The following is a 14024-nucleotide window of genomic DNA, read 5'->3' on the forward strand; positions in this document are numbered from 1 at the left end:
CTAAATTAATTCTGCAATCCATTAATGGATTCTGACTTGTTCTTTGAAAACTTTACTTTAGTAGATAAGCACCTAAAACCCCAGGAATATTTAGCATTAAATATAGAAATAATGAAAAAAAATCAGTCATAGAATTAATATTTCCCATTACATTTTGGGATCATCTGCTTAATTTGGTATTTATAATTTAAGAGAATTTAACATACTGATTATGTAACAGATTAATTTTCCAATTCTACTTTTAAGTGTGAGAGAATAATTGATTCATACCCGTAACTGTATTTAAATATATGTAACAGAATTCCATCACGTTTTAAGCGATATTGAGATTATGAGACTTTAAGATTCACTGTACTAAGTTTTAAGACTGAGCTTGCTACTTGGATTTTGTTTACCAAGTAACGGAATTGTTTAAGAAGAAAATATGTTAAATGTATAAATGCACTTCAGTTATAAGACTATACAGAATAAAAATCCCCTTAATGATTTTATAAGGGGCGCCTGGATGGCTCAGTCATTTAAGTGGTTGCCTTCAGCTCGGTGACGACCCTAGGGTTCTGGGATAGTGACCTGCCTTGGGCTTCCCGTTCAGCAGGGAGTCTGCTTCTCCCTGTTACTTTCCCTCTGGCTTGTGCTCTTTACCAGTACATACACCACTTTAGGATAAACAAGTTTGGGGTTTATCATTCTAGTATTAATTATTAAAGCAAAGGTAATTTCAAAATAATCGCCAAAATGCACAGAACCGCTCCAGTTCATTTGGAGCTAACTGAGGGTTCTACGGGGCGAGCAACACGTGGTCCTTCAAAAGGAGCTGGTTCTTCTTATAGAGGAACCAGAAACCGACTTGGGAAGCGGTGAGATCGTTATTCTTTACTACTTTGTCGCCTGTGATAAAAATTTAAAAAATAAAATACAACCGAAAAGCTCGAAGCCGGACACAAGAAGCCGTTTCTCCCGGTCTGCGCCAACACGCCCCAGGCCCCGCTTCGGTCGGCGGGAGCAGGGTGGGTCCCGAGTGGGAATCGGGGATGCAGGCGTCCCGGGGGTTGGTGGGCGCAGGGATTAGTCCCCGGCCCCAGGTCACCCCCGCCGCGGAAAGCGGGCTCCACAAGCTTCTGCAAAGGAATGGTGGCCGCGACCCGCGCGGGGCCTGTCGCCCGGCGACTGCCGAGCTCCGCCATCCAGAATTTCTACGATTGAACACCCGAGGGCTTGTAATATCTGGGAAAACACTCCCCAGGCCCCCCATGCGGCCTGCAGGGCCAGGTACCAGCCCGCGCGTCCCCGGCAACCACGCCGGCCGGCGCCGCAGCAGAAGCCGGAAGGCCACCCGCGCGCCCGCGCTCCCCCTCCCGCGCTCCGGACGATACCACCGCGGCGGACCCCTCCGAAGGCCCGCAAAGGTATCGTCCCCAGCCTGTGATTGGCCGGCGGCTCGGGGGCGTGGCCTCCGGAGCCCCTTTCCGCGCGCCAGAGCCCGCTCGCCGCATTGCGAGCCGGGTCGGGAGCGGGCGCCATGGTGAGGAGTGGTTGTGCATGCGGTTGTGATGAAGGCCGAGCTTTGGGCCTGGGTGCGGGCGGGAGCCCGGCCCGGGGCCGGAGCCGGGGCCGGAGCCTGTCTTGGGAAACGACGGGCGAACGCGGGACCGCGCTGATGCTCGCGCCGCGGCTCTCTTGCAGGTGCTGCTGCACGTGCTGTTCGAGCACGCGGTCGGCTACGCGCTGCTGGCGCTGAAGGAGGTGGAGGAGATCAGCTTGCTGCTGCCGCAGGTGGGTAAAGCGGAGGGCTCACCGGCCTCGTCGCAGCCCCTCGGGCCCCCGTGCCCCAGCATGCACCGCGCCCTCCCACGTGGCCGGCCGCACATCAAGGGTTGCACTGGGCCAGAAAGCCCCAGAGCCGGGGGTCCATACCCGCTTTCGCGACTAGGGTCACGTTAGGAGTATTAGAAGTAAGCCCCCCGGACTCCACCCCGTACGGTGAAGCGGACCGGGATTTAGGGCCTGCCTATAATCGGCTCATTTACGAAGCGTGCGGTTGCTTGGTACCTGTGACCGGGGCTGGAAACCGCTGCTTTACTGCGCCCTAGAGGCAAGAGCGAGGGAAGAAAACCGCTTATGCTCTCTTCTCCCCCAAGGTAGAGGAGTGCGTGCTCAACCTGGGCAAGTTCCATAACATCGTTCGTCTCGTGGCCTTTTGTCCCTTTGCCTCGTCCCAGGTTGCCTTGGAAAATGCCAACGCTGTGTCCGAAGGTGAGTCGGCCACAACCAAGTGTTTTAGGGAGATGAGCGGAGGTTCATTTGCTGCTGCTTTTATCCTCATGGGAGTTTGTGATAGCATTTTCATCTCCTTGGTTCATTTGTTCTAAATCTGATGCATGTTGGGCAGTATTTGGCTGGTACAGGATGTGGCTTAAAACGGCCCAAGGTGGGCGCCTGGGTGGCTCAGTTAAAGCATCTGCCTTCGGCTCATGTCATCCCGGGGGTTCTGGAATTGAGCCCTACATCCGGATCCCTGCTGGGGGGAAGCCTGCTTCTCCCTCTCCCACTCCCCCTGCTTGTGTTCCCTGTCTCATGTCTCTTTCTGTCAAATAAATAAATAAAATCTTTAAAAACAAACAAAAAACAGAGCCCAAGGTCTGGAGAGTATGGTATACTAAATATTTGAGGTGCATAATCCAGGCCTAGGCTTTGTGAGTGATAATTGATTAAGTGAAATCTGGTAGGGAGGCGTAGTTTAATGCTGAAGGTGGTTCTTTGGTCATTGTTGAAGTAATTGGAAAAGGCAATTCTGGTACAGAAGAGCCAAGAAAAAGGTTTGGCCCCAGAAGGCAAATCAAGTACTAAATACTTGTCTCCGTAGTGCCCCTGGGGATGTTTAAGGTTTCCGTTTTGTATTAAACACACGTGCTGTTAGCCCTGTACATCCTGTGGTTGATGCAGGCTTTGCAGTGATGACTTGAGTCTGTCAATCCCCTGAGTGCAGTCACTGATGTCTCCATGTCTCTGAGCAAAGCCTGAAGCAAGGAAGAATATAGGCATGCTATCTCCGCATGCTCTGTGGGACCAACGTAGGATCCGTTTGTCACTTAATCAGCGGTTAAGGGGCAAGGATTCCTTATATGATGTAAGCATTGTTCAGCATGTTAGTGGGAGCTCTGTTCTTTGCCTTGAGGTGTTGTTCATGAGGACCTCCGCCTGCTCTTGGAGACTCACCTGCCATCCAAAAAGAAGAAAGTGCTCCTGGGGGTTGGAGACCCCAAGATTGGTGCTGCTATACAAGAGGAGTTAGGGTACAACTGCCAGACTGGAGGCGTGATAGCTGAGATCCTGCGAGGTGGGACCACCTGTTAGCATTCTTGACATCTTGGAGGAGGGGGATCTGCAAACTTAATCAGTGTGCTTAAGGTTGCTTTTGGGAAGCCTCTCTGCTTGGCTGGCACCCGTGGGTGCCAGACGTGGCTTAGAGCCTTCTCTAGCTTGCTGTCTTGCCCTCCTCCAGGGGTTCGTCTGCATTTCCACAACCTGGTGAAGGGTCTAACAGATCTGTCTGCTTGTAAAGCCCAGTTGGGGCTGGGACACAGCTATTCTCGTGCCAAAGTTAAGTTTAATGTGAACCGGGTGGATAATATGATTATCCAGTCCATCAGCCTCCTGGACCAGCTGGATAAGGACATCAATACTTTCTCCATGCGTGTCAGGTAAAGTGCCCAAGCAAGCCCTGAGAAATGGGGTCTTTGCCCTGTGGTTTAGCGAATTTGGAATGCTAAAATCAGGACTGGCTCCTGTGGGTAGAACAACATGGGGTGGGGCGAGCCTCCCGGTGCTTACCACAGGCTGTGTTCTTACACTGACTGTACAGAAAGAGGAGGCAGAGTAAATCCACCCATATACACCCCAGCCCAGGCTCTTTGCCTGGACTGTATTGTGAATGGGGGGACATGGAGTTGAGGTTTTGTACTGGTCTTGATCCCTTTTCTGTGGGTAAAGAATTGCTATGGAGAGGGCTGAGGCTTTGAGACCTACCCTCGGCTGGGAGTGATTGTGGCCCTTTGCAGGGAGTGGTATGGGTATCACTTCCCTGAGCTGGTGAAGATCATCAACGACAACGCTACATACTGCCGCCTTGCTCAGTTCATTGGCAACCGGAGGGAGCTGAATGAAGAGAAGCTAGAGAAGCTGGAAGAGCTGACGATGGACGGGGCCAAGGCTAAGGCTATTCTGGATGCTTCGCGATCCTCCATGGGTCAGTACAGCCCTGGTGGCCAAGATAAGTTTGGGGCTATGAATATCTGGTCCCGCGTTCACACTGGGTATCCCTTAGGCATGGACATATCGGCCATCGATTTGATAAACATCGAGAGCTTCTCCAGCCGTGTGGTGTCTTTGTCAGAGTACCGCCAGAGCCTGCATACTTACCTGCGGTCCAAGATGAGCCAAGTGGCCCCCAGCCTCTCGGCCCTGATTGGGGAAGCGGTGCGTCACAGGGAGCAGAAAACAGGGCCAAGGAGTGTTACCACATAGGTCCATACTGCTGTGTTTCCTGACCCTCTGTTATGTTCCCCAGCTGTACTTGATGGGGTGAAGCAGAATTAGGCAGTTGGTAGATAGGCAGTTCCAGCTTCTCTGATTCCTTGAATCCTTTTCCAGGTAGGTGCACGTCTCATTGCTCATGCTGGCAGCCTCACCAACCTGGCCAAGTATCCAGCGTCCACAGTGCAGATCCTTGGGGCTGAAAAGGCCCTGTTCAGGTACCAGTGAGGGCACCTGCCCCACTCAGGTGCCACTTCTGGTGCCCACTGCTTGTTTGGGGATCACAGTGATGGCTGACCAGGGCTCCCTGACCTGTACAGACCTCTGCTATGGGGGTGATGGCCAGTCCTGGTGTCTGAGTGATTCCCAGGGCCCAGCAAAGGGACCAGATTTCCAGGTCAGCGACATTGGATGCCTTCCCTCTGCTTCTGGGAGCTGTGGGTTGGCGTAAGGTGGGGTCACTGGCCTAAGGCTCGCTCTGGACACCGAGGGTACAGGGGAGGGGAGGAGCTACCTTGGCTAGCAGGGTTGGAATTTCTGATCTTAAAACTCCCCACTAAATATTCTTCTCCCAGAGCCCTGAAGACAAGGGGTAACACCCCAAAATATGGACTCATTTTCCACTCCACCTTCATTGGCCGAGCAGCTGCCAAGAACAAAGGCCGCATCTCCCGATACCTGGCAAACAAATGCAGTATTGCCTCACGAATTGATTGCTTCTCTGGTATGGGTGGGGGGGGCTTGGAGGAGAAGGGGCTGGGAGGGAGGGAAGGCTGACTACCTAGCAGCTTCTACAATGATGGCAGTATTTTTCGTCAACAGCAGTTCACCTAGTGAGTGTTGATATCTTGGGTCTGAGTGAAGCTGAGGGTAGAGGGGAAACCGGGCGGGGAGCAGCTGGCCCTTTAGGGGCTGACAAGCTTTGTTTATCCACACATACACACACACACATCTAGAGGTGCCCACAAGTGTATTTGGGGAGAAGCTTCGAGAGCAAGTTGAGGAGCGGCTGTCATTCTATGAGACAGGAGAGATTCCACGAAAGAATCTGGATGTCATGAAGGAAGCAATGGTTCAGGTCAGTTTGGACTTTGCTGCGGGGGGGTCGGGGGGAGTACATGAGCTGGCCGTTGGAAGTGATGAGCTGGCTCAGCCTGACCTCATAGAGTGGAGGCAAAAAACTGATTTAATGAGCCTGATCCAGGGAGGCCAGAAGGGAGACCTGGAAAGCCTGCAGTCTTCGGGGCCTCTTCAGCACCTTTCTTTGGGCTAGGCAGAGGAAGCGGCTGCTGAGATGGCTAGGAAGCTGGAGAAGCAGGAGAAGAAACGGCTGAAGAAGGAGAAGAAACGGCTGGCCGCCCTGGCGCTCGCATCTTCGGAAAACAACAGCAGTACCCCAGAGGAGTGTGAGGTCAGTAGGCAGCCTGGCCCTCAGCCCAAGGCGAACACCCTGGATGTAGGGTTCTTAACAGCAGAACAAAGGATGTACTACCTCAAGCCATGGTCTTGGGTCCAGGCTTTTGGACTGAAAGAAGGACCTGAAACATCTCAACTACCTCTTGATTCTATAGGAAGGAGATAGGTGCTGAGAGAACTGGCTCAGGAGCCCAGAGAGCTGGTTGTAGCACACCGGGTCCCTGGGCAAGTGTTCTGTCCTCGGCTGCCTCCCAGGAGTCCTCAACCGGGGGTAGTGTAAATCCCTGCTCTGCGCGTTCTCAGCCGTGTGTCCGGAGGCGGTGCCATTTCCTAGTGGGGCTTGGGGCAGGGGTCTCCACAGTCCAATGTCGTGGTCCCTCCACCCCTGGGATTTTTCATGGAGTGCCCAGTTTGTCAAGTTTTTCAGGGTCCCCTTTGCAACATAGCATGATCGTTCTGTTGTGGGTTTCTCTAGAAGCTATTTCACGGGCTTAGGTGACCATTCTCCCTTTCTAAGTGGGAGTCACCTTTGGGGTGGATTTCCAATGTCTGTTAAACCATCCCAGAAACACAGATTTTCACATCATTTCCGCGTCTTTATGCCCCAACTACTTAGTTGCAGCAGTTTTAATAGGCATGTGTGTGTTCATACAATGAATGATGGTTTCATACCCATTTCATTCTTTAGGAGACAAATGAAAGACCCAAAAAGAAGAAAAAGCAAAAGCCCCAGGAGATTCCACAGGAGAATGGAATGGAAGACCCACCTGTCCCTGTCTCCAAACCCAAGAAAAAGAAATCTTTTTCCAAGGAGGAGCTGGTTAGTAGTGATCTTGAAGAGACAGCTGGCAGTGTAAGTCTTCCCAAGAGGAAGAAATCTGCCCCCAAAGAGGAACCAGTTAGTGATGCTGAAGAGGCAGGAACCAGGATCATCCCCAAGAAAAAGAGGAAATTCTCGTCCAAGGAGGAGCCACTCAGCAGTGGGCCTGAGGAAGCTGCTGGCAGCAAGAGCAGCAGCTCCAAGAAAAAGAAAAAGCTCCGGAAGCTAGCCCAGGAAAACTAGGTCGGACATTTCCTGGTGGGAGGCAGAGCCCCCATGCCCTTTCCCAACCCACCATTATATCCCAATAAAAAACAACTTCACAAGAGTCAATAATGTGTTTTTATTGAACACCTTACATGGTTATGGGTGGGACCTATGGTTGAGGCAGAGCACCAATGACCGCCTCAGTGAAGTCCTGGCAGGTGGCATAGCCACCCATGTCAGAAGTTCGAACCTGTAGGGGAGAATTGGCATCATCCCTGTGGCCTAGGCCCCATCCCTAACCTCTCCCCCACCCCCCACCCCCACCGAATAACACCGTTCCCTAAGGAAGCCAGCCCCAGGACAACCTAGGCTCCGCCCAGATGATTATAGTCTAAAGGTTTAAGAACTCTTCTCTGGTCCACTGTACTGAAGGGAGGTGTAGGTAGTATGGTCCTTGTGAGGTTGGAGGGAATAAAGGGGTCTAGCCCCCATGGGGGTGCAGGTGGCCGATGACAGACTTGATGAAGTCGGTTGTGGTGCTGTAGCCGCCCATGTCTCGAGTCCGCACCTACAGCCACCACCGGCAACAGCCGTGGGGAAGAAGAGAAGAGAGCCCATGAAGGGGGGATAGGGCAATGTGATGGAAATGGAATCCAAGAAAGGATGGCAAGGCCAGGAAGAAGATGCAGTGCGGCAGTCGCAAGGAGGCGGCCAGATGTGCAGAGGGCCAGAGCCCCTCTCGGAGCTGTGCTGCAGCCGGGGCAGGATGGGAGGGAGGCTGAGCATGAAGTGAGATGGAGAATGCGAATCAGAGACAGGACAAGGATGCCTTGGAGAAAATCAGACCAGGTGCAGGGAAAGGCGGCCAAGGATGCAGACAAGGACAGGCTTCCAGGTGTGAAGGTGCCACCTGGGCCTCATTCTGCCTGCTATGTCCCTCTGCTCCTCCATCCCCTGGGCTCTCCCCGGGTAAAGAGCTGCAAGTGCCGCCTTCAATGGCCATAAAAGAGCCAATGGATGGAGCAGGAAAGAGGGAATAGCAGACGGTAACCAAGAGGATGAAACAGCCAGGAGAAGGGAGGTGAAGAACAGCCCTGAGAGCAACAGGGGAAGATCAGAGAGCAGAAGATGTTCTGGGGACCTGGAGGGAAAGGCGGCCCCAATTCAGGTTCCCCAAAGAGGAGTGCCAAGGCCCTGAAACCCACAGCCTCTCTAACTCACCTTGCCAACTTTGATCACCTTCTTCACCGCATCCGCAATCATGTTGGAGTGATACTCGAGACTGTCAATGTGGACAGGAAGGAACTGAGATTCTCCCCACGGCATTCCAAATCTCCTCCACTGTGCTCCCCCCTAACACCCTGCCTCCTGCCCCAGACCTCCATGACCTTCTTGAGATACCCACTTCAAATGCCGCAGCATGTTGGAAGCGGAGAGCAGCATGGCTGTAGGGTTGGCGATGTTCCTGCCCACTGCCTGGGCAAACGGGTGCCGGGCTCCCTGTGGACAGAGGGCAGACTAGAGTCACTGGGGGCAGACATTATGCAGAGTCTAAGGTCAGGGAGAGGCATAAGGGAAGAGAGAACGGGCCAGGGACACTGAGAAGAGGCACAGTGGAGGGGACAGAGCACAGCAGTCACTTAGGAAGGGAACAAGTTGGGAGGCAGCTATCAAGGGACCTCAAGTCAGAAGACAGGCATGCAGAGAAAGTTGGGAGAAGTGGGGATCTCACTCACCGTCTCAAAGACTGCGTACTCTGCACTGTAGCTCTCACCAGGGACCACACCAGCTCCCCCAACCAAGCCAGCAGCCAGATTGTCGATAATGTTCCCATAGAGATTGGGCATCACTAGCACATCAAACTGGTAAGGATTCTGCACCAGCTAGGGGGCAAAATGTGTAGCATGGACAAGAGAATTAAGTTCTGCTCCTGGCCCCTCCCCGGCACCATGAGAGCAGAGACATGGGGAGGACATTACCTGCATGCAGCAGTTGTCTATGATCATTGTCTCAAACTTGATTTTGGGGTACAATTCAGCAACTTCCTCACAGCACTGCAGGAACAATCCATCCCCAAGTTTCCTGTCCGTGAGGACAAAGGGAACAAAGTCAGTCAAGAGTGCAACAGGCTACCTTCCTGGGAGCCTATCCCATGTAAAGGCATGTCCCTCACATGATGTTGGCCTTGTGCACAGCCGTGACCTTGCCCCGCCCCTTCTTGGTGGCATAGTCAAAGGCAAACTTTGCAATCCGCTGAGATTTGGTTCGAGTGACAATCTTCAAGCACTCAATCACACCTCTTGCACTCTGTGTAAGAAGAGAGAAGCAGCCAGGTGACCCTGAAAAGAAGGGAAGGAGCTATGCCACTCTCCCACCTTCACCCCTGACCTCCCCAATTTCTAGGGCCTCACCTCATGTTCCAGGGAGCTGTATTCTCCTTCTGTCTGCTCCCGAATGATCACCAGATCTAGATTGTTGTGTCGAGTCTTGTACCCAGGAAGTGATTTCACATGGACTACATTGGCAAACAAGTCCAACTTACGCCTGGGGGTGGGGCAGAGCCATTAGCACCATGTCTGGTGCTCTAGGACTCCTCTGACCCATGGCCCCCACCACCTACCTTAGGCGCATATCGTAGGAGGCTAGCTCGCCCTTATATTCCATCGGGGTATGGATCTTTCCTGCATAAACAAAGGGGTCAGGGTTGGGCACAAACCAAGCCCAAGGGAAGCCAGATCAGTGTCTGATCCTCTCAGTGACAGGATGCAACCCAGACTCCTCTCCCACTCCCAAATCTGTGACTTTTAAGTGCCTCTGGAGGCAAAGAAAAATGCCGTTAAAACCAGTGTTTTATAAGACAAAACCAGAGAGGGCGACAAACCGTAAGAGATTCTTAATCTCAGGAAACAAACAGAGTTGCTGGAGTGGAGGGGAGTGGGAGTGATGGGGTGGCTGGGGGATGGACATGGGGGAGGGCATGTGCTATGGTGAGCGCTGTGAATTGTGTAAGACTGACAAATCACAGACCTGTACCCCTGAAACAATACATTATATGTTAATTTAAAAACAAAACAAAACAGTGTTTTATTTTTAGTTACTCTATTTAATTTATGATGAAACTTCAAGGTGACCTAAAAGGAGGACAAAAAACATTTTCAGGTGATCAAACAGCCTGGGTTTAATAGGCTAAGAAACAATGCTAAGGAACCTATGACCTTTCTTGATGTATGCCTGTCTACCTACTTGACATTTTTTCAACTGATACTTACTGAATACTGGCCATGCATCAGGCACTAGGGATTTCAACCAAAAAACACAATACCCAATTCCTGTCTTCAAGGGGCAAACAATACATCGGGGAAGACAAATGCAAAACACATGATAAATACCATGGGCGAGGTATTAACGTCATGTACAGGAACCCCGAGTAGAAATTCCCTCTGGTAACATCTAGAAATGTCATAGAACACTTGGCATTTCAGCCAAGCCTTTAGTTAAGTGAGTACAGTAGGTTGAATAGTGACTCCAAAATGGTATGTCCATTACCATTTACCCTAATTCCTGAATCTTATTTGTGACCTTATTTGGGAATATAAAATGTGACCTTATTTGGGAAAATAGGGTTTGTAGACTAATTAAGTATCTTGAGATGAAATCAACTTGAATTAGAGTACTCTAAATCCATTAAGTCTTCATACAGGAAAACAAAGAGAAACAGATACACAGATACAGAGAGGGAAAAGCCATAGGATGACTGAGGCAGAGATCGTAGTGATGTATCTCGAAGTCAAGAAACACCAGGAGCCACCAGGAGCCACCAGGAGCTGGAAGAGGCAAAGAAGCATTCTCCCTGAAGTCTTCAGAGGAAGCCCTTCCAACAACTTAATTTTGGGATTCTGGCCTCCAGAACTGTCAGAACAAATTTGTTATTTTAGGCCCCTAGCTTTGAGGTTAATTTGTACAGTAGCCCTAGGAAACTGTAATACAGTAAGTGAGAACTAATCTAACAGGTAGCATCCGAGAAAGAACATTCTGGACAGAAGTAATGACTAAGTCAAGATAGTCAAGATAGTACACGTATTTGGAAACTAACGGTCCAGTGTGACCAAAGCACAGAACAAGTGTTATGGAAATAAAGGCAGAAGAAGTGAAAGTCAGCTTATGAAAAACTTACTTTCCTAAGCTAAGGCTGGGCCTGACAAAGTCATGTTGGTCTTTCCAAAAGAAGAGATGCAGATGGAGGATTGTAGGGGCAGGACCGGAAGCCCCCAAAACAAACAACAAACAAATGAGATTAAAGCAAAGAAGCAGAGGGGAAGACAGAAGAAAAGAGGCAGCTAGAAGAGGCACTCTAGAAACACAATGAACAAGATTTGATGACCCATGATGGAGCCCCTGACAGACTTCAAACCTTGATGCCTTCCTGCAAAGGCAGCTCACATGATGACTCTCAACTCCTGAGTTAACAGACAGAAGAAACAAACAGCCGCAAAATGGTGATGGGAGCTTGGGGGACTTAATGTGTTAGCATGTGCAGAAAGAAGCTTAAAGAATATTTGCTCACATGACTTTAAGGGACACGTAGGTGGCGTAGCAAGGGAGCACACATACCAATGATGGCCACCTTGTTTTCCTTCATGGAACTCAACACCTGCTCCAGCTTCTCCTCAGATGCCATATTCTGCACCTCGCTCAGGTGATGCTCCTGGAACTCCACTGGGACAGAGGCAGCCTTTGGGGACACGTACCAAAAATCTCTGGGTCAGGATCGAGTAAGCAGTCCTTTCCAACCCACGCCATAGTCCGTGCTGGCTGATTCCCCCAGGGCCCTCACCTTGAACACCTCCTTGACAGCGTGCATCAGTTCAGGCCCCACGCCGTCTCCTGGCAGCATAGTCACGGGAAAGGCTCCCTCCACTCTCATGTCCTCAGCCTGGAAGCAGAGCCGTCAGAGCTAGAGCTGCGGCGGGGGCACAGACTCCCGGGGAGAGGGAATGAGGGGTCAGGGGAGTGGGCAGGCAGGAGTCGGACCTGCCCTTACCTGGCTCCGCGAGGCGGCCTGCGCCACGGCCGAGGTACACAGGCTCCTCCATGCCCCGGGGTTCGGGGCGGCGACCAGAGCCTGCGACACAGACGCACACGCCTGTGAGGTCGGGTATGGGAGTCCCAGCCCCCGAGTACCGCTATGAACCCGGTACAATCCCGCCGCTCCCCCGCCCGCCCGCCCGCCCTCGGCCCGACCTGACCCCGGGCCTCACTCGGGTCAAACAGCGGACACCTATGCGAGCTGCCATGTTTTCAGCAGGAAGTCCAGGGGAAGTGACGCCGGAAGCCGGCGTGGCCCGGCACCCCGACTTCCGGTCCGCGCAACACGGTGGTGAGGGGCAGCGGGCGGTTCTCTCTTCCTTCCACCAGCGCCACCTGTGCTCTCCTGCGTCGCTGGCGCCTCCCTCTTCTTCTGCTTACCCCTTGCCCTGGAGCCTGACGGGAGACACAAGTGCTCTGTCTGTTGCTTGGTTTTCAGGCTCCATATTTATGCTGAAACTAACACCGAAGGACAATATGCGATTTTATGCGAGTACCTGAGTTCAACGGGTTGAGAAACAACAAGGAATCTGGCTTTTCTTCATGTTTTTGTGTCTATGTCTTTGTTTCTCTCTTAGCCAGTACTCGCTGAACATTCGTGTATGAGGCACTAAAAGAGTACATGAACACAATATAGCCCAGGGGGAAGGTGTCAGTCTGTTTTCTCCTGCAGTCTCCTAGCCGGCCCAGTTACTCCGTATTAATCAAGTTTCTTGGTTTTTTTCTTGTGTGGTCCTGTTCGTGCTCTGATAGTGTGTCCCAGGCCTCAACTACCCTGGGCAGGACCATTAACTGGAGACAGAAATTACGTCAAGCATGTAAGTGTGGCCAAAGGGGAATTTTATTTTTTTTTTAAAGATTTTATTTATTTATTTGACAGACAGAGATCACAAGCAGGCAGAGAGGCAGGCAGAGAGAGAGAGAGGAGGAAGCAGGCTCCCCGCTGAGCAGAGAGCCCGATGTGGGACTCGATCCCAGGACCCGGAGATCATGACCCGAGCCGAAGGCAGAGGCTTAACCCTCTGAGCCACCCAGGCGCCCCCAAAGGGGAATTTTAAACTTTTATTATTATTTTTTTAAGATTTAATTTTTTAAATTTTTTTAAATTCTTTTTTAAAGATTTTTTTTTTTTTAATTTATTAGTCAGAGATCACAAGTAGGCAGAGAGGCAGGTAGAGAGAGAGAGGAGGAAGCAGGCTCCCCGCTGAGCAGAGAGCCTGATGTGGGGCTTGATCCCAGAACCCTGGGATTATGACTTGAGCCAAAGGCAGAGGCTTTAACCCACAGAGCCACCCAGGGGCCCCTTAAGATTTTATTTTTAAACAACCTCTACAACCAACAGGGAGCTGGAACTCACAACCCTAAGATCAAGAGACAGATGCTCTTCTGAGCCAGCCGGGGCTCCCCGACTGATTTTAAAAATTCCACTCACTTGCCATTTACAGGTGACCTGCCTAAAACCAAAATGGCAAGGGAGGATTTACCTAAACCAGTATTCTAGAAATGTGATTTTTGGATCTCCTGTCCAAGTGGACCAGGGGCATTTGTTTAGAAAGCAGACTTAGGGGGTGCCTGAGTGGCTCAGTGGGTTAAAGCCTCTGCCTTCGGCTCAGGTCATGATCCCAGAGTCCTGGGATCAAGCCCCACATCAGGCTCTCTGCTCAGTGGGGAGCCTGCTTCTCCCGTGCTCTCTCTCTCTGCGTGTCTGCCTACTTGTGATCTCTGTCTGTCCAATAAATAAATAAAAGTCTTTTTTTTTAAATCTTTAAAAAAAAAAAAAAGCAGACTTGGGAATTCTACCCCAGACTTGCAGAATCTGAGTCTCAAGATTGGGGACCCCAGGAAATACATTTTTAACAAGCACCTCCAGATGACACACACTGAAAGCCACACACTAGTTGGGTTCTCTGTAATTTATATACCTCATCCAAGATTTATAGATTTAAAGATTAGATAATGGTTA

General features: G+C 51.2%; 2 protein-coding genes and 5 non-coding genes across 8 annotated transcripts; 6 read left to right on the forward strand and 1 right to left on the reverse strand.

Moving 5' to 3' along the window:
• The first annotated feature begins 1439 nt into the window (after positions 1-1439).
• On the forward strand, positions 1440-7102 carry NOP56 (NOP56 ribonucleoprotein). Its single transcript, XM_032351230.1, has 12 exons — positions 1440-1522; positions 1684-1773; positions 2139-2253; positions 3176-3337; positions 3503-3701; positions 4059-4246; positions 4325-4476; positions 4651-4751; positions 5109-5257; positions 5490-5611; positions 5807-5944; positions 6638-7102. Exons 1-12 carry the CDS (start codon positions 1520-1522, stop codon positions 7010-7012), a joined length of 1794 nt encoding a protein of 597 aa, XP_032207121.1. The 5' UTR covers positions 1440-1519; the 3' UTR covers positions 7013-7102.
• LOC116596694 lies at positions 2947-3014 on the forward strand. The gene has a single exon (XR_004288276.1). It is a non-coding gene; the product is annotated as a small nucleolar RNA SNORD110 (small nucleolar RNA).
• LOC116596683 lies at positions 3815-3945 on the forward strand. The gene has a single exon (XR_004288265.1). It is a non-coding gene; the product is annotated as a small nucleolar RNA SNORA51 (small nucleolar RNA).
• Positions 4813-4898, forward strand: LOC116596692. Its single transcript, XR_004288274.1, has one exon. It is a non-coding gene; the product is annotated as a small nucleolar RNA SNORD86 (small nucleolar RNA).
• LOC116596676 lies at positions 5325-5395 on the forward strand. The gene has a single exon (XR_004288258.1). It is a non-coding gene; the product is annotated as a small nucleolar RNA SNORD56 (small nucleolar RNA).
• Positions 5665-5735, forward strand: LOC116596675. Its single transcript, XR_004288257.1, has one exon. It is a non-coding gene; the product is annotated as a small nucleolar RNA SNORD57 (small nucleolar RNA).
• IDH3B (isocitrate dehydrogenase (NAD(+)) 3 non-catalytic subunit beta) lies at positions 7093-12333 on the reverse strand. 2 transcript variants are annotated; one of them, XM_032351232.1, is made up of 12 exons: positions 12235-12333; positions 12018-12098; positions 11811-11909; positions 11588-11708; positions 9597-9657; positions 9388-9520; positions 9150-9283; positions 8956-9058; positions 8713-8859; positions 8382-8476; positions 8198-8258; positions 7093-7226 (listed from the first exon to the last, which is right to left on the reverse strand). In XM_032351232.1, the coding sequence occupies exons 1-12, from the start codon at positions 12268-12270 to the stop codon at positions 7146-7148; spliced, it is 1152 nt and encodes a 383-aa protein (XP_032207123.1). In that variant the 5' UTR covers positions 12271-12333; the 3' UTR covers positions 7093-7145. The 2 variants fall into 2 exon arrangements, with proteins under 2 accessions (XP_032207123.1, XP_032207122.1); XM_032351231.1 differs by having other exon boundaries at positions 7106-7544.
• Positions 12334-14024: the final 1691 nt, after the last annotated feature.

This window comes from Mustela erminea, chromosome 7, assembly GCF_009829155.1.
Source record: "Mustela erminea isolate mMusErm1 chromosome 7, mMusErm1.Pri, whole genome shotgun sequence".
Classification (NCBI taxonomy): domain Eukaryota; kingdom Metazoa; phylum Chordata; class Mammalia; order Carnivora; family Mustelidae; genus Mustela; species Mustela erminea.

Excerpts from the sequence above, each read along its gene's own strand:
- NOP56 (XM_032351230.1), top strand. Across the intron at positions 1,774-2,138 it reads TCAGCTTGCTGCTGCCGCAG|GTAGAGGAGTGCGTGCTCAA; the intron begins GTGGGTAAAGCG and ends TTCTCCCCCAAG. Across the intron at positions 4,752-5,108 it reads GCTGAAAAGGCCCTGTTCAG|AGCCCTGAAGACAAGGGGTA; the intron begins GTACCAGTGAGG and ends TTCTTCTCCCAG.
- IDH3B (XM_032351231.1), bottom strand. The coding sequence starts at position 12,270 with ATGGCAGCTCGCATAGGTGTCCGCTGTTTGACCCGA. Across the intron at positions 9,658-11,587 it reads AAACAAGGTGGCCATCATTG|GAAAGATCCATACCCCGATG; the intron begins GTATGTGTGCTC and ends TTGTTTATGCAG. Across the intron at positions 9,059-9,149 it reads GTGCACAAGGCCAACATCAT|GAAACTTGGGGATGGATTGT; the intron begins GTGAGGGACATG and ends CCTCACGGACAG.